A 16,682-nucleotide genomic window follows, 5' to 3' on the forward strand; every position below is an offset into this window, starting at 1 on the left:
CGGGAGCCTGTTCGTGGCCCTGCCCGGCCTTGTTCTCTGGGGGCACTTGAGTGCCTGGTGGAGGGCGGCTGAATCAGGCGGTGTGGAGTGACCCTCAGCAAGCCCACCCTGGTTTCCTTTTCGGGTTGGGGCTCTCCCCAAGCGCTTGCTCTGCTCCAGCCTGTGAAATGGTGGCTGAGGCGGGACAGACTGGCTGAGGGCCCCCCAGAGCCCGCAGCTGCCCCAGGGCAAGTGCTGAAGGCCGTCTCTACCCAGGCTTGGTGGGGGCCCCAGTGACGCCAAGGAGGTGATGGAGCACAGGTTCTTCCTCAGTGTCAACTGGCAGGACGTGGTCCAGAAGAAGGTGAGCACTTGTCCCCTCCTGCCCCTGGCCTTCGAGCTCGGGTGCCCACCCCCCTTCTCTCCCCGCAGCTCCTGCCACCTTTCAAGCCTCAGGTCACCTCTGAGGTGGACACCAGGTACTTTGATGACGAGTTCACCGCCCAGTCCATCACAATCACCCCCCCGGACCGCTGTGAGTATGGGGGCCCCACTGGAGGGCTGGGGGGCTGGGGGGCTGCTCCAACCCTGGACTTAAGGAGGTAGCACACAGAGCTCCCCCTCCCCCCATGCTCCAGCTCATCCTTAGGCATGTCTGTGAGAAGGCAACCCCTTTGGACCTGCCCCCCAGCTGCCCTGTGGCAGTTCATTGTGGTGACTTCAGCTCTCACATGCCTGCTGAGCACAGGCTGTGCAGAGACACCACCCTGGGCCCTGCCCGGTCGCATGAGGTGACTACTTAGTGGTCAGCTGGACTATTGGAGGTGTCTAGAGTCAGGGAAGCCCGGAAATGCCTGACTGAACTGTAGGTCGGGGGGGCTTCCTGGAGGAGATGTGGCAGCTAAGCAGAAGGAAGAGCATAGGGAAAGGCCAGCGTGGAAGCATCACATGGCCATGGACAGGGCCCACAGGCCACTATAGGGGTCAGGGTCAGAACAGGAGGATTTGGTTGGGGCTTTCCGGAGCTGGTTTCTTGGGGACCCCTAGTAGGGTCTTATGTGGCATGAGGTGGGCTTCAGAAAATCTCTCCCCGCAGTTGTATGGGTGGGGAGACAGGGCAGAGGGGGAGTGGTGGGGGGGATCCAGACTGTGGGGTTGGGGGCATCTGCCCAGCCTGCCCACTGCACTCCCTCCGCAGATGACAGTCTCGGCTCGCTGGAGCTGGACCAGCGCACGCACTTCCCCCAGTTCTCCTACTCGGCCAGCATCCGCGAGTGAGCGCCCGCCGACGCCCGCGCACACGCACACAGGCCGCCAGCACCGCCGGGCCGCTCGCTCTCTTCCCCCATCCTCCTCTCTCCCTCTTTTTTAAAAAACATCTTTTTATTTTGCCTTTTAGTTTGCGTCCCAATCGCTCACCTTCTCAGCCCCTCTGAAGCTCTCTCTTAGCCCCTCCAAACCCTCCTCAGCGGCCCCCACAGCCCCGCTCCCAGGCCCTGTTCTGCCCTCCCCTCTGCCCGGACCAGGGCTGGGGATGCCACCCCACTGGAGATCCCGGCTTCAGCAACATAGCCCTGGCAAGGTGCCAAATGGAGCCAGGGCCACAAAGCAATAACGACCAGGGCCAGGCCGGACTTGTGGAAGCTGTGAGGGAGGCCTGAGCCCCCTCATGTGGACAAAGAGCCAGCAGCCGTGTGGGCGGCCCTTAGGGGCGGGGCTGGGTGCTTCCTCCCAGCCCTGACGTACTCTGAGCTGTGCTCCTGATGGGGGTGAGGCAAATGAACATTGGGGGGTTTGTCTCCCTGCCTCTCCCCGGCCCCGTGCCTTACCAGGGCTTCCTTCCAGCTGGCCTTACCTCCTGCTGGACCTCAGGCCTGGCCCCAGCCCCTTCCAAAGGGGAGGAGGGACTGGGATCACCCCCTTCTCTGCCTGGGACGGAGGGTGCCAGCCTGTTACGCATCTCGCACCGAGACAGTATTGGCCCGGGCCTGGGGGCAGGGCTCGTGTCTGGTACTTCCTGAGTGGGGGACCTCTGAGAAGGCGCCTCCCTCGCCCCCTGTCTCTGAGCCCCACATTCTGCAGCCTTAAGGTGAATGTGTGTCTGCTGTGGGCATGTGTGGGGGCCCCGGGCCTGTGCGTGCCAGGGGTGTGAGTAGCAACTCAGCTTCGGGTGTGCGTGTGCGCGCGCGCGCGCGCGTGTGTGTGTGTGTGTGTGTGTATGTGTGTGTGTGCGCGCGCATGCGCGCATGTGCACGTGTGTGATGGGGGAGGGCTTGGGCCTGGCCCTGGCCCGTGCATTTCATCCCTGGGAGGGGTGTGCCTGCACGGGGAGGGGGGGCCTACCTGAGGTCCTCTGTTGTCCTGGCCCGCCCCCAACTCCCCATCCCCACCCCCACTGCTCCAGGAGTTTGAATTTAGTTTTCGTGGTTTTGATCTTCCCACCCGCCTCCTGTACTAGGTAGTTCACAGAAAGACATCCTGGGGTGGGGGTGGGGCTGGGTTTCTTGGGGAGGGGGGTCTTTTTTTCCTTTCTGTGTATGTATGTCATTTATCTGATGATCTCTGCCTCCCCCTGGCCTTCCCCTCCTTATATTTGTACGGTACAGCAATAAAGACACTTGTTTCAGACTAGGCCTCTCCTTGCGTGCAGAAGTTGGGAGCCTGATGTGGGGAAGCAGAGGGACACAGAAGGCCCCACCCACCCTGGAATCTGCCACAGCTTTGGGAGCCCCTGGGTCAGCATGGGGGGCGGCCTGCTCACCCCTATCTCCTCACTGGCTCCCCCAGGAGCCTTGAGGCCCCCCATCTCCCCACCTTCCACGAGTCCTGAGGGCATGTTGCCAGGGTTTGTGCTTAAGGGCGGCGCCCGGCATGGTGTAAGCTTTTGGGCACCCTCACGACTGCCACCTCTCTCCTTGAGTCCCTGCGCCTGACTGGATGGCTGGGAGAGGGTGTCCCCAAGATGTTGCGTTCACCTGTGAGGGCGGAGCTGTGCGAGCCGTTGCCACACTGAGGCCCTGGAGTTGTTCGTGACTGTGGGTTCATCACTGAAGCAGCCCGACAGCTGTGCCGCTTGGACCCTGTCTCCCCAGGGGTGACCTGTGTTCGCTTCCGTCCACCTCACTGTCACCTGCCGGTTCAGCAGCTCGAATCTGAGGGAGGGCTTTTCCCCAGGATGTGGTTTTAAGGTGGGAGTGTGTGTATTTTAAAAAGAAAAAAAATCTGGCAATTAGATACATGGAGGTGAATCTTTCCTCAGGGGCTCTCAGAAATTTATACTGACCGGTTTTTGAGAGAGCGAAGAGAGAAAAGTGACCGTAGGCTTGTGATTTGGGGAGCAGCCCAGCTGGGAACCATGCCGTCAGCTCTCCACAGGCATCGCACCCTGCAAAATGTCCCCCATGTCAGATGGGTCCTGCACGTTCAGTTCCAGTTCCAAACTCTGGACACTGGCATTCGGCACCTGACCCACGTGTCCCCACTGGACAGTAGGGGATGCAGTGAGAGTAGGACCCTCAGCCAGTTGATGTGTTCTGGGGTCTCCTCGGGGGCCTTGCTCTTTCATACCTCCCAGTTGCTCTGTGAGGCTTTGCGAGGCGATGTGCCCCAGGCAACTTGGTTACCCCACTGGCCTGGTTCTAGGTCAGCAGTGCTCTAGGAAGCCTCGCTCCCTCGGGACTCCCTGTATGCTCTTGGGCAAACATCCCGGGAGGCTAAATTTTTTGTTATTTTCCGGCCACACTCCACAGTTCTCAGGGCTTACTCCTGGCTCTGTGCTCAGGGAGCCTACGTGGTGCCGGGGAGCAAACGTGGGTCAGCTGCTTGCTTTGGCCTCTGGCCATCTTTTTTTCAACAATGCAAAGAATTGTCTTCCCCTTCGCTGTGGTGCCTGCACGCTGTTCTCTCCCTGCTTCCAAATGAGAACGTTCTCTTACATATCCAAGGTTAACGCTGAATTAACGTGCTATCAGGTATCAGATCTCGTCGCCTGCCTGTCACTCCCATCCTTGGGCACCGGGAATGAGGCGTCCAGACTCCAGGGGCGGGCGTGCTCTGGGCCACGGCATCTGGGTGCAGACTGTCCTTCTGGGGGTTGTGGTCTGTCTCTTGGTGGCTGTACTCACTATCTGGGCAAGAATTCCCAGGTCCCAGAAGAAGAGGTGACCTTGGCATCCCGAGGGGAGGGCCCAGTGACTGGTGAAGACTGATGCCGCTGGTTGAGGTGCTCCCTGCCAGCTTTCCCCGGGAAAGGTCCCGCTTTGAGCTGGGGTGTAGCTGGCCCATGGCCCATAGTGTCTGGGTCTGCGCACTTGCAGGCTGGACTGTCTACAAATTACTTGCCTCAGACCACCACCGTCACAGTGACCATCCTGCCTTCTCCATTTCCGTGTCCACGAGACACACCTCTCACCCCTACGGTTAGGCATAAGCTGCTGTTCAGATTTTTTCAGTGGCCAGTGGCCCACCACTAACGATACACTCAGATTTCCCAGTTTGGTGGTATCCTTTCTGCTATCACTGCCACACTTTCATACTCTCAACCAAAAAAAAAAAAGTTATTGGAGCCAGAGATAGTACAGCAGATAGGATTCTTGCCTTACACAAGGCCAACCTGGGTTTAGTCACTGGCACCCCATAGTGTCCCCTGAGCCAGTCAGGAGTGATCCCTGACTGCAGAGCCAGGAGTAAGCCCTGAGCACTGCTACCTGTGGCCCTTAAAAAAGATGTTCCGGGGCCAGGGAGATGGCTCCAGTGGGACAGCACGTACCTAGGATATTCATGATCCCAAGTGTGATTAAAGTGACAGGGTTTGTGCAGCCAGAGCAGTAGTAACAGCAGGGAGGGAGCTTACCTTGAACGTGGCCGACAGGGGTTCAATCCACAGCATCCCATATGGTCCCCAAATCACTAGGGGTGATTTCTGAATGCAGAGTCAGGAGTTAACACCCCTGAGCATCTCCAGGTGTGACCTAAAAAGCCAAAAAAGAGCAAGTGGCATGAATTCGGCTGAGAGGCCAGCCTAGATAAAATACCCAGCACTCTCTCGGTTCCCCAAGGCCCACGAGGAGCCTTATCCTTGAGTGCAGAGTCAGAGGTAAGCTCTGAGCACCCCTGGCCCCCAAACAAAAGTTGGCATGACTAGGGCACCCGTGCATCACTGGGTGTGATCTCATGGCTCCTGGACATTGCTCAGCCCAAAGACTGCACCCTCAAACCTAGAGCTAAGAAGGGGAGCAGCCCCGGAGCCACCGCCGCTGGAAATGGTACAGCCATTGGGACACATTCAGGTCACATGTGCAATCTGGGCTCATGGGTCCTGTGCCCTTTCTACCATCCCTGCGAACAGCCCTGAATCCCTCCCTGGTGGTCCTCCAGGGACCCACAGGGCCCAAAGGGTACCACATCCTCGGGACCTGGTGGTTAGTGGAATGTTGTCGAAAGTGACCCTCGGACCCCACCGTGGTCATCACTTCGGAGCCTTCCCCCTAAACAAAAGGTCATATGTAGAGGCAAGCTCTGGACACTCGTTGCTCTGGGGTGTCACTGGGACAGACATCCCTGTCCACAGTGTTCTATATCTGTAGTAACAACACCGCCTTCCCAACCTTGTCTGGAATCCCCATCACATCTGCCTGCCCTGCTGATTCCTATTTGCCACGATGCCTTGGTTCCTTCCCTCCGTCCCAGGCTAGCACACACAGGATTGTGACGATGCCTTGACTCCTTCCCTTCGTCACAGGCACAAAAGGTTGCTAGCCAACCCGCTGAGAGCCCCTGAGCCACAGTTACTGTGATTCATTTCTAGTTCTTTTGGTCTTCAGGTGGAGACATCCAGTTGGGTCTCTCTGGAGGCTCGCACGATAGTACAGCAGGTAGGGCGCTTGCCTGGCACACAGCCAACCCGGGTTGGATCTCTGGATTCCAGAGATGGGCCCCCAGCACTGCCAGGAGCGATCCCTGAACAGTGGAGTAAGCCCTGAATGCCACTGGGTGTGGCCACAAAACAAAAGTTGAACCTCTGAGGTTCATTTTCCTTAGAAAACAGGGATTAGGGGGTCAGAGTGATAATACAGAGGGTAGGGTCCTGGCCTTGCACACAGCCAATTCGGGTTTGATCCCCAGCACCACGTATGTTCCCCCCAAGCCCTGCCAGTGTGACCCCTGAGTGCAGAGCCAGTCGTAAACCCTGGGCACTGCTGGGTGTGGCCCCCTGCCAAAAGGGGAAAAAAAGGGGGGATTATTTCCTAGAACATAAATGCTAGGTGGGATGAGGAAGTCTCTAGTGCCTGAACCAAGAAGAGTAGGAAGCGCTCAGCTGGGCACCTCTTCATCTGCCCAGCAGAGCGGGCGAGGGGCGCACAGTGCGCATGCTCCAACTGCATTTAAAATCCCTTCCTTTACCCCGGGGCCTCAGTTCCTGAGGGAAGAGGCAGGCATGCCCCTGTGCCCTGGCAGACCACAGCCTAGAGGATGCTGGTGAGCTGCCTTATCCCCCAGCCCAGTGCCTGTGAGTCCCCTGCATGCACAGGCCACTTGTTCACCTTTTCTTTGCAGAGTCCAGGGGCCATGCTCGAATCTGAACCTCTGGGAGCCCCAGTTCCCGCCTGCAGGAGCGGCTCCCCAAGACTTGCTGAGAGGCTCCCGGGGCTAAGTGAGCCTCCGGGACTGGAAGAGGCGCTGAGTACGCTGGGGTTGGAGGGAGAGCGTGCTTATGCCCAGGACATCTTCACTGAAGTCATGGTGAGCACAACCCACAACCCCCACTCCTGTTCCACTCTCTGGCAGGAAACTTCTTTGCAGGTTTGGAATCAGAGGAACCCAGGGCTCACCCACTCATCCCAAACCCACCATCAACTCTCCAGACCCAGGCAGAAGCAATAGTACAGTGGGTAAGGCATTTGCCCTACCAGGAGTACCGCCAAGAGTAACCCCTGAGCATCACTGGGTATGACCCCCAAAATGAAGCACGAAAAAACCCCAAACTCTCCAGGCCACCCCTAAATTGTTTTGTCTAAGCCAGGTGAACCTGAACCTGCTCCACCTGAATCCATTTCACAAACCCTTGGCATTGTTAACAAACGTGTTTGAGCTCATTGTAGGCACGGGGGATACCTTGATGACTCACCTGGAATCTGGAGGGCTGGTCTTCAGGGAGTTCAGCCAGTGGCTAGAACTTGCCATTTAGTTAGAAGGCTGAGATGAACCTCCCAGGCCAGGTAGCCCACAGATCTCTGTATAAGCCAGGTGGGAGAAGAGCAGTGTGGGGCCCACAGCTGGGACACTCAGGAGAATGTGCAGTATCAGGGATGGAACCCAAGGCTTTTGCATGCAAAGCCCGAGCTCCAGCCCATTGAGCCATTTCCCCTACCAGGGAGTAGTTTTTGTTTTGGGGCCACACCTGGTGGTGCCCAGGGCTTAACTCCTGGGTCTATGCTCAGGGATCACTCCAGTGGGGAATTGGGAACCACATATTGGGTGCTAGGGATCGAACAGGGTCTGTTGCGTACAAGGTGAGCACCCATTGCATTGTATTGCCCATCTCTCCAGCCCCAGAAACATTTCTTAAACCTCTATAAGTATTTGGGGCAGGGGAAGCAGGACGCAGCAGAAATCTGAACGGAAGTTCCTACCCTCTGCTGCCTGAGGATTAGCGGGGCAGACAAATGAAGTACACAGAGAAGCAGTAGATACACTAGATAGCTCCAACTGAACAGACTATTGGGAAGAAGCCATGATACCAGAGAAATTCAGGGAAATTCTAGCAGGGACTTTTCCCCCCCCCTTTTTTTCCTTTTTGGGTCACACCTGGCTTTGGCACTCAGGAATTACTCCTGGCGGTGCTCAGGGGACCATATGGGATGCTGAGAATTGAACCTGGCTTGGCCCCGTGGAAGGCAAACGCCCTACCCCCTGTACTATTGCTCCAGTCCCTCGCAGGGACTTTTGAAGGATTGAGAAGGGTGGACAGTGCAAACAGCTGGGAGGGACCATCTCAGGGATGGGGTGCAGAACGTGAATGCAGAGACGCTGAGACAGGATGAGCTGAGTTTAGCCTAGGACCTAACATGGGCTGGAATTATGGAATGTGCCTTGTGCAGGAAGACAGGGAATGCCCCTTAGGGGCGTGGCACGATGGAGAATGGGCGGGGTCTGAAGGATCAGGGGGTGGGGTCTGAGGGAGACTGAGGAATGAGCACTTGCCAGAGGTCGTAAAAGTCAGAATCCTAGAGGGTCCACGCTAGGGAGTTCCTGAGTTAGTCTCTTCTGGGTGCTGAGGGAAGAAGGGCTGACCAGGATTGGCAGGCCAAGAACGGAGAGGTCTGTGGCCCTGCAGGCTATAGTTTGGAGAAGTGGTTAGAAAGGGTGTCTGGGAGAAATTGCAGGGTTTCAGATGGGGGTCACAGAAGAGAAATTCCTCTGGGGAAGATGCTGCCCATGTCTGGGTATGGCAATGTCCAACTGGAGTCAGAAAGTGATTGCATCCAGAGCTGTAGCTCAGGAGTAGGTGTGAGGAGTCTTTTCCTGTTACAACCCAGGTGTGCCGCGCACTGCCTAGGAGGGCCCTGCCACGCACTGTGACCCCAGAGATGCGTGCGCTGGTGGTGGACTGGCTGGTTCAGGTGCACGTAAGTAGCTGGGCAAGGTCGGGGGTGGGCTGGCAACACAGCCTAGGAGCCTGATGGTCACCTATGCACTTTCCAGGAGTACCTGGGCCTGGTGGGGGACACGCTGTACCTGGCTGTGCACCTGCTGGATTCCTATCTGTGTGCGTGCAAAGTGCGCCTCCGCCGGCTGCAGTTGCTGGGGGTGGCCTGCTTGTTTGTGGCGTGCAAGATGGAGGAGTGTGTGCTGCCCGAGGTACTTCGGGCGGGGGGGGGGGGGGGGGTCTGGAACCCTTCGAGGGCGCTTTAACACCTAACACCTGCTGAGTGTGCAGTCTGCTCTGAAAATTCCAGTCGATCTGTCAGAGCTAGGGCGTTGAGTGTCCCTTCAACAGAGAAGACTGAGACCCAGAGACAGGAAGACAGCAGTTGGGGTTTGAACTCAATCTTGAATATTCACACTCAGTTACAGTTTTCCTGGTGCAGTCAGAGGCACAAACGCCAGCAGAAACGCAGTGCCTAACCAGAAATGCCTGCCATAGGCAGCAGAATCTACCTGGGTCACACCAGGAGGCCAGCGGTGTCGGGTTTGAACGAGACCTGGGTCTTTCTCATGCTGACTCCTGCATGCTCTCTCCAGCTGCCACGCAACAAATTCGTGGCCCCATTTTACAGTTGCGGGAACAGTAAACTGGGGGCCAGAGAGAGTGCAGAGGTTGCCTTGCACGCGGCCATCCCGGCTTCCATCTTCCCATATTCGGCATCCTGAGCACCACCAGGGATGATTCCTGACTGCAGAGCCAGGAGTTACCCCTGAAGGCTGTGGCCCGGGAGGGGGAGAGGGGAGTCAGGCCCAAGGGTCTCGTCCCACTCTTTGTCCCAATCCTCAGTCTACCTCCCTCTGCCTCCTGGGCGCTGGATCTTTCTCGCGTGCTGAGCTTCTCCGCGCTGAGCGCCGCCTCCTGAGCCGCCTGGATTTCCGACTGCACCACCCGGGCCCGCTCCCTTGCCTCGGGCTGCAGGCGGCGCTGGCTGGGAGCAACCCCCAGGTGCGTCGGCAGGGACGCGACCCTCGCGCGGGGGCAGGGCCTGGGGGCGGGGCCTGATGCATTTGCCGCCTCGGCAGGAGCTGCTCCTCGCCACCTATTTCTTGGAGCTGTCTCTGCTGGAGGCCGAGGCTGCGGCCTGGGAACCTGGTCGCCGCGCGGCTGCGGCGTTGAGCCTGGCGCATCGTGTGCTCGGCGGGACGGGCTCCGGCCCGAAGCTGGCGCTTTACAGGTGAGGCCACCTCGACCCACCTTCCTGGTCCCCGTCGTTAACATCTCAGAGAATGGGCGACGGTTATGGGGTGGGGGTGAGGCGGAGGAGGGCTTGGGAGGGGACACCCAGACTCGACTTTCCCGGGTGAAAGAGAATGGGGGTTTGTTCCGGTTTGGGGACCCACGGTCGGAATTAGAACATCTTCCTGGCCTGGGCATCCCAGGGTTTGAGAATGAGAAGGTCGGCTTCTTTGCCAGCCCTGTGTCCCGAGGTCGACCTGAATGTTTGTCCATCTTTAGCCCCACTCTCGCCTCTTTAGGGATCTTGGCCTCTGCGCCTTTCGGGCAAACGGGGGGCGGGGAGTCTGCCTCTCGGAAACCCCCACTCTCTGCCCGACCCTGAGAGTTCTCGAGTGGCCCCCAGGCCCTCCAGTCTCAGCCTCGAGCTCGTCTCCACTGCAGCCCCGTTTCTCGGTCTCCCCGCCGCAGCTCTGCGGAACTGGGCGCCCTGGAGAGGCGCATGGCGCGCGCGGCGCTCCGAGGCCCCGCGCCGGGCCGCGCCGCCGTCTTCCTCAAGTACGCGCGGCCCCAGCGCCAGGGCACCAGCCTGACCGCCGCCCGCCTGCTCCGCCACCACCCGCCTGGGCCGCCCTGACCCCCGAGACCCGGTTCAAATAAAGATGGTGTGTGTGCTGCCACTTCAATAAAAATTTCTTTTATTCCGGGCGCTCCTGTCCCCATTGGTCGCGGGCCGCCTCCCCTCTCGCGCGCGATTGGTTGATTTTTCGCCCTCTTTCCCCTGATTGGATGTTCGTACTGAGTTCACCTAGGGCCTGCTGGGAAAAAAACCCCTGCGAGTTGCGATTTTGGAACTCTCCCGCCAGAGGGCGCCGGCGCACTTCCGCGCCTCCGTGGGCTGAAACCCCGGGCAAACCTTTGGGAATCGAAGGATAGAAGTGCAGAGCCAGATATTGCTGTGCAAACGGAATGACCTTCGCCACGTAGGTCTTGGGAGGGATGGTAGCTCTGAGAAAAGGGGATGCACCCCAGTTGTGAGTCATGCTCCCTCGATATTACCAGGTTTTCAGATTTTTTCAAGTGAGGCTGAAAATCCTCAGTTCCATTAATATGTTTTGGGGGGGGGTGGTGGTGGCTCGCAGAACTGTGCTCATACTCCTGGCTCTTCACTCAGGGATCACTCCGGATGGGGCTCGAGATACCCTTGGGATACCGGAGATCGAACCGGGGCCCACCGTGTGTAAGGCAAGCACCCTGCCCTCTGTACTATTCCACCAGCCCATGAGCATCTGTTTTTATATGTGGAAACCCAATCTGTATTTGCAAATGGCCACACAAGTCCTTCACAACACATAGGCAGATCCCTGAACATGAACACTGTGTGGTAGTGTCTTTGACAGCCTAGAGTTTGACCAATGGACTCTGATTTACTTTACCTAGAAGTACCCCGATGTCAGAGTAGAATTTTAGCTCTGAACTTATAATGCAGCAGGTAGGATTCTTGCCTTATAAGCAGCACACCTGTATTCTATCCCCAGCATCACAGTGGTCCCCCCAAGCTCTGCTATGAGTGATTTGGAGCGTACCCCCTTCTTCAATCACATAGGTGAATCTGGGACAGGGTATACATCTGGTGTCAGCCCAGCATCCTGGCAGGAAGGTGACTTAGCTACATTTGGACCAAACTCCTATCTAGCCGATTAAGAGTACTCGGAAAAGATTTGTTATGGGCTAGAGGATCTCCACATTTTTGTTTGTTTGGGGGCCACACCGAGCAATACTTAGGGATTACTCTTGAATCTGCACTCAGGAATTAGTCCTGGCAATGCTAGAGTACCCTTTGGGATGCCAGGGGTCAAACCCAGGTCAGTTGTGTGAAAGGCAAACACTCTACCCACTGTACTGTCATTTAGGCCCCAAATCTCCATATTCTAAATTAAAAGAAACAGGAGCTAGAGAAAGGCGACCTCTAGAATTCACTCTCAGAAATCTGAGGCCATAACCACACCTGAGGTTTTGGCTCGTGTTTTCCTTTAGTATCTATTTCACAGCAACCCCACACCATAAAACCTTTCACCCTTTCAACTATGGAAGTAGCAGAAACAGTGAAAATGGCAAAAATCTGCAAAGACCCCACGTAGCCAAATTTCTTCAGGGGAGAAACCCAAAATGTCAAAGGCGAAAAGAGCCCCAAAGGCAAAGTCCCAGGAAAGGAAAAAAAATAGACTGAGACATGGAAATAGCCCCCCCCCCCCCCAAACAGTCCCAAACTGGTAGGCTACCGAATGTAACCTGCCCACACGGCAGAGTCTGGCAAACTCCCCGTGGTGTACCCAATATGCCAAATACCAGTAACAATGATGGGTCTCATTCTCCTAACTCTGAAAGAGCCTTGAATATCCTCAGGGCTAGGATGAACGAGACGTTACTGGGGCCTGCTCAAGGCAATCGACGAATAACAATCACAATCGATGGTTGTGATCGTGATGGAAATAGCTTGAGACCAGGGAAGCAGAGGTAGTGGGGAGTTCTTCAGCAGGACAGAAGGAACTACAGCTGGGGTAGCGGACTGCTAGATGGGGTCATCTCACCTTCATGCCAGGAGGACTTGGCTGGAATGCAGGAGGCTGGGGTTCCTAAACCTGTGTTTGGAGATGCTGAGAAGAGGAAGTCTCAGTGTTAAGGGCTGTAGCCAGCAGTGCAGGGGACAGCCCGCAAAGAGCAATCAGAGGAAGGGGTAGGCGCTGCTTCGGGATTGTAAGGTTTTAGGCTCAGGTATTTTTTTTTTTCAGTAGAGACTACGCCTGGCTGTGCTTGGGGAGTTGTGCAGTATGAGGAGATCAAACTCAGGGCCTCGAACACAGCAGCTGCTCACCCACTCTGAGGCAAAGCCATGCTTCATGGTTAGATTTGGGACTGTTGGGGGGGGGGGGGGCTCTGGCAGCAGAGAATGGTGGAAGGGAGAAATACTAGCTAGCTTAGGGTTTTATTTTGGGTGTAGCCCCAGAAGTGCTCAGGACTGACTCCCAGCTCTGCATTCAGGGATCACTCTTGGCAGTGCTCAGAGGGCCGTATGTGGTGCCAGGGACCAAATCTAGGTCAGCCACATGCAAGGCAAATGCCCTGCCCACTATATTATATCCTGGCACCAAACTTAGGGTTTAGGGCTGAGACTCAAGTTAGGGTCTTGGGGTGGAGTAAAGCATTATGAGTAATGAGGCTATTCATCCTTTAAAAAATTGTTTTTTGGGGGACCACACCCAGCAGTGCTCAGGGCTTACTCCTGGCTCTGTTCTCAGGGATTACTTCTGGCAGGCTTGGGGGACCAATATGGGGGTGCATTCATTCTGCAGCTATAAGTAGCTATTGACTCACACATGTCAGAGTTGTCTCAAGGATGGGAGCAACCATGCCTATTGCCCCCTGCAGAACAGGCCCTGTGCTGGATTCTTTACCTGCATAATTGGAGTCAGTGTCAACAGCTAGTCGGATGGAAACTCCCTCATCACCTCTATTCCACAAGTAGGATGGGGGAAAGCAGGGAGCATGCTGGGGTCCCACAAGGAAGCAAAGAAGCAGCTAAGGCAGGAGGGGGGCAGGTCTGTCCACCGTGTTTTCCTTTTCTGGATGTTCTTTTGACTCTGCACTCATGCTGGACTATCATTCACTGCTGGCTTTCCTACTTGGGCAAGGAGCTTGGTGAAGGTGAGGAGCTGTCTCTCCTGAGAGTTCTTCCCTCTTCCACAACCCTCCCTAACCCCCTCACCCATGGTGGGGCCCTAATTTCACTGGCTTCTCTGTCTCCCTAATCCCTCTGGATGGTCCCCCCACTGAAATTTGCTGTCACAGTCCCTAATAGATATTACAGAGCATTAGCGGTGATTTGCCCTTCAGTGAGTGGGGGGATATTAGTAGGGCTTTTAATTCTCGACCACCTGAGCTTCTTTATGCCAAAAGCTACCGTTGTCTGAAAACCAGCTCTCCATGGAAGTTGCTATCCCCTGTGCTTTCCCCTCCGACTTGTCCTTTCCTTGTAGAGAGCTTTCAGAGCTTTGGGCAGGGGGAGGAGAGTAGGATGGAGGGTGGGGAGTCCCGGGTAAGGGGAGTGGAGAGAGAGCACAGCCCCGCAGGGCTAGAACCGGGCTGAATCTGAAGGGGAGAAGGAAGAATTCTGGAGGGGTTTCTCTAGACCCGTAGGGGGCAGCCAGAATCGGCTGCTGGAGGTGCGGGGGCGGAGAAAGGGTGGGGACCGGCCCCGCGGGGGGCGATGCGGTAGCTGCAGCGGCGGCCGCAGGAGTTTCCCACAATGCAGCGCGGCGCGCTGTCCCCGGTGCTGATGCTCAGCGCTGCCCCGGAGCCTCCGCCGCGCCCGCCTCCCGCCCTCTCCCCGCCGGGCCCGGCTTCCCGCCATGGCTCGGCTCGATCGGGTCCTGCCCCCGAGCCGTCGGGGGGCCTGGGCGCGGCGCTCGACAGCAGCCTGCGGGCTGCCGTGGCTTTCAAGGCGGAGGGCCAGCGCTGCTACCGGGAGAAGAAGTTCCGGGAAGCCATCGGCAAGTATCACCGGGCGCTGCTGCAGCTGAAGGCGGCGCAGGGAGCCCGCCCCGGGGGCCTGCCCGCCCCCGCCCCCGGGCCTGCCAGCAGCCAGGGGCCGGCCCGCCTCAGCGAGGAGCAGCGGCGCCTGGTGGAGAACACGGAGGTCGAATGCTATGACTCTCTAACGGGTACGGGGTCGTCGGGGGGGGGGAGGCGCAGAAGGGGTCTGGGGGCGGCGGAGGGATGGGGCGATTCTGAAGCCTTCCTTGGATGGGGGGTTTGAAAGGGCCAGAGGTGTGATCCCTAGGGAGACCTCACAACTTAAGGGGGCGGGCGGTTAGGATCTACTGATGGGAGAAGCCGGGACACAGGAGGCGGACTTTGGGCTGCCACCCGCAAACGTTCGTTGGACGAAAGGTTCAAGCCCCAGCCGGCTCCTCTGCCATCGCGCCCTGAGCACGCTCCCGCTCCCGACTAGTGGTGACTCCAGGGTGCTTGGCGGCTCTTGGCGCCCTCTAGCGGCGGCGCAGATGCCCCCCACCCCCACCCCGCTCTGACCCAAGAGCAATCCCTTGGGGCGGGTTGGTGTGGGGGTTGTTCCCCGGGACCAGGTGAGGTCCGGACGCGCAGGCAAGCTCTGAGAGAACCGGCCCCGCGCCCCCGCAGCTTGCCTGCTGCAGTCGGAGCTGGTGAACTACGAGCGCGTGCGTGAGTACTGCCTCAAGGTGCTGGAGAAGCAGCAGGGCAACTTCAAGGCCACCTACCGCGCGGGCATCGCCTTCTACCACCTGGGTGACTACGCGCGCGCGCTGCGCTACCTGCAGGAGGCCCGCAGCCGGGAGCCCACGGGTGAGGGAGCGCGCCGTGCCTGGGACCAGCTGAGCTGCATGCAGGGTGCGGGGTGCTGCCTTCACCTCCTCCTCCCCATCGCTCCTCTCACAGTCCTGCTGCCTCCGGCACTCACCTCCATGTCCGCCACCCTCCCCAGCCCCATATGCTCCCTTTCCCTTCTCACCTTTCTCACGCTCACAGCACCCCACCACACCCGGCTGAGCACTTGCACAGAGGAAAAGTCCAGGGAGGGCGATGCCAGGACACTGACAGTTGGGAGGTGGGGGACACTGCCAGAACAGGAGGCATCTCTGTGCTCTGGGAGAGGGGTGCATGGTGGTGTGTGTGTGGGGTAAGTCATGTGTGCATAGTGCGTAGTGTGTACGGTATGTGTGGTCTATGTGGTGTATGATGTGGGCATTGTGTATAGTGTGTATGGTATGTGGTATACAGCGTGAGGTTGTATGATGTGTGTATGGTGTGTGTGGTGATTCATAGTGTGTGGTGTATGATGTAGGTGTAGTGTATGGTGTAGGGGTGTATGATGTGGTACGGTGTATGTATGTAAGACATGATGTGTGTGGTGTATGATATGGGTGTAATGTATGGTGTGTGGTGTGTGGCATGTGGAACATGGTGTGTGTACTGTATGGTATGTGTATGGTGTGTGGTGTATCTTGTGTGTGGTGTATGATGTATGGTGTATGTGGAGTATGGTGTGTGTGCTGTATGATGTGGGTGTAGTGTATGGTGTGTATGATGTATGATGGTGTAGTATTGTATGGTGTATGGTGTACGGTATGTGTGGTATATGATAGTGTAGTATATGGGGTGTGCGTGTGTGTGTGTGTGTGTGTGTGTGTGTGGACACCCCAGTCAGTCTGTATAAGGGTCACTGACAGGAATGGATGCCCTGGCACAGGCTCCAGGCTCACAGCACAGACCCTGGCAATGTCCATGGAGGCTGAGGGCCATGATGGGCACCTGGTGCAGAGGCAGCTGAAGCCGAGTGTGTTGGTGTGAAGCATGAGGTGCCTCCCGGCAGCTGGGCGCGGCTGGACTTTCAGAGAAGGGCCCTGCCAGTCCTGGCTGAGCGGGGGAGCCACAGGAGGCTGGTGACAATGAGGTGGGGGTCCAGATGCCACCTGCTGCCTCCAGGGCCCTCCCAGGTAACGGCCTGCCTGCCTCCTCTGCAGACACCAATGTCCTCCGCTACATCCAGCTAACTCAGCTGAAGATGCACCGCTGTGGCCTCCAGCGGGAAGACAGTGGGGCCCGGGCTGGACCACGGGATGTCATTGGCTGAGGTTAACTCGGGCTGGACCGTCCCCTACTCCCATTTCCTTCCACCTCAGCCTGTAATTCCCCCCACCCCGCCCCAACCCCCCACCCCAATTGTGTGTTCACTGGTAAAGCACTTGTCTCTGGTGACCATCGGCTGTATGTGGTGTTCTGTGGG

The 16,682-nt window shown here is 57.5% G+C and overlaps 3 protein-coding genes across 5 annotated transcripts in view; all 3 read left to right on the top strand.

Annotated features, from left to right (window-relative positions):
• AKT2 (AKT serine/threonine kinase 2) overlaps positions 1 to 2,493 on the top strand; it is a 41,391-nt gene extending 38,898 nt beyond the window's left edge. For all 3 annotated transcript variants that reach the window (XM_056135658.1, XM_056135659.1, XM_056135660.1), the window contains exons 12-14: positions 256 to 343; positions 412 to 514; positions 1,178 to 2,493. In XM_056135658.1, coding sequence (XP_055991633.1) covers positions 256 to 343; positions 412 to 514; positions 1,178 to 1,257 — 271 coding nt within the window. In that variant the 3' untranslated portion in view covers positions 1,258 to 2,493. The remainder of the gene's footprint in view (positions 1 to 255; positions 344 to 411; positions 515 to 1,177) is intronic.
• A 4,053-nt stretch (positions 2,494 to 6,546) lies between these two features.
• Positions 6,547 to 10,504, top strand: CCNP (cyclin P). Its single transcript, XM_056135641.1, has 6 exons — positions 6,547 to 6,720; positions 8,517 to 8,606; positions 8,683 to 8,838; positions 9,473 to 9,631; positions 9,709 to 9,860; positions 10,331 to 10,504. Exons 1-6 carry the CDS (start codon positions 6,547 to 6,549, stop codon positions 10,494 to 10,496), a joined length of 897 nt encoding a protein of 298 aa, XP_055991616.1. The 3' UTR covers positions 10,497 to 10,504.
• A 3,509-nt stretch (positions 10,505 to 14,013) lies between these two features.
• On the top strand, positions 14,014 to 16,586 carry TTC9B (tetratricopeptide repeat domain 9B). The gene is made up of 3 exons (XM_056135667.1): positions 14,014 to 14,580; positions 15,059 to 15,241; positions 16,420 to 16,586. The coding sequence occupies exons 1-3, from the start codon at positions 14,166 to 14,168 to the stop codon at positions 16,527 to 16,529; spliced, it is 708 nt and encodes a 235-aa protein (XP_055991642.1). The 5' UTR covers positions 14,014 to 14,165; the 3' UTR covers positions 16,530 to 16,586.
• The last annotated feature ends 96 nt before the right edge of the window (positions 16,587 to 16,682 follow it).

Source organism: Sorex fumeus, unplaced genomic scaffold (genome assembly GCF_029834395.1).
Source record: "Sorex fumeus unplaced genomic scaffold, SorFum_2.1 ptg000122l, whole genome shotgun sequence".
Classification (NCBI taxonomy): Eukaryota; Metazoa; Chordata; class Mammalia; order Eulipotyphla; family Soricidae; genus Sorex; species Sorex fumeus.

Excerpts from the sequence above, each read along its gene's own strand:
- CCNP (XM_056135641.1), top strand. The coding sequence starts at position 6,547 with ATGCTCGAATCTGAACCTCTGGGAGCCCCAGTTCCCGCCTGCAGGAGC. Across the intron at positions 6,721-8,516 it reads ACATCTTCACTGAAGTCATG|GTGTGCCGCGCACTGCCTAG; the intron begins GTGAGCACAACC and ends GTTACAACCCAG. Across the intron at positions 8,607-8,682 it reads ACTGGCTGGTTCAGGTGCAC|GAGTACCTGGGCCTGGTGGG; the intron begins GTAAGTAGCTGG and ends TGCACTTTCCAG.
- TTC9B (XM_056135667.1), top strand. The coding sequence starts at position 14,166 with ATGCAGCGCGGCGCGCTGTCCCCGGTGCTGATGCTCAGCGCTGCCCCG. Across the intron at positions 14,581-15,058 it reads ATGCTATGACTCTCTAACGG|CTTGCCTGCTGCAGTCGGAG; the intron begins GTACGGGGTCGT and ends GCGCCCCCGCAG. Across the intron at positions 15,242-16,419 it reads CCGCAGCCGGGAGCCCACGG|ACACCAATGTCCTCCGCTAC; the intron begins GTGAGGGAGCGC and ends CCTCCTCTGCAG.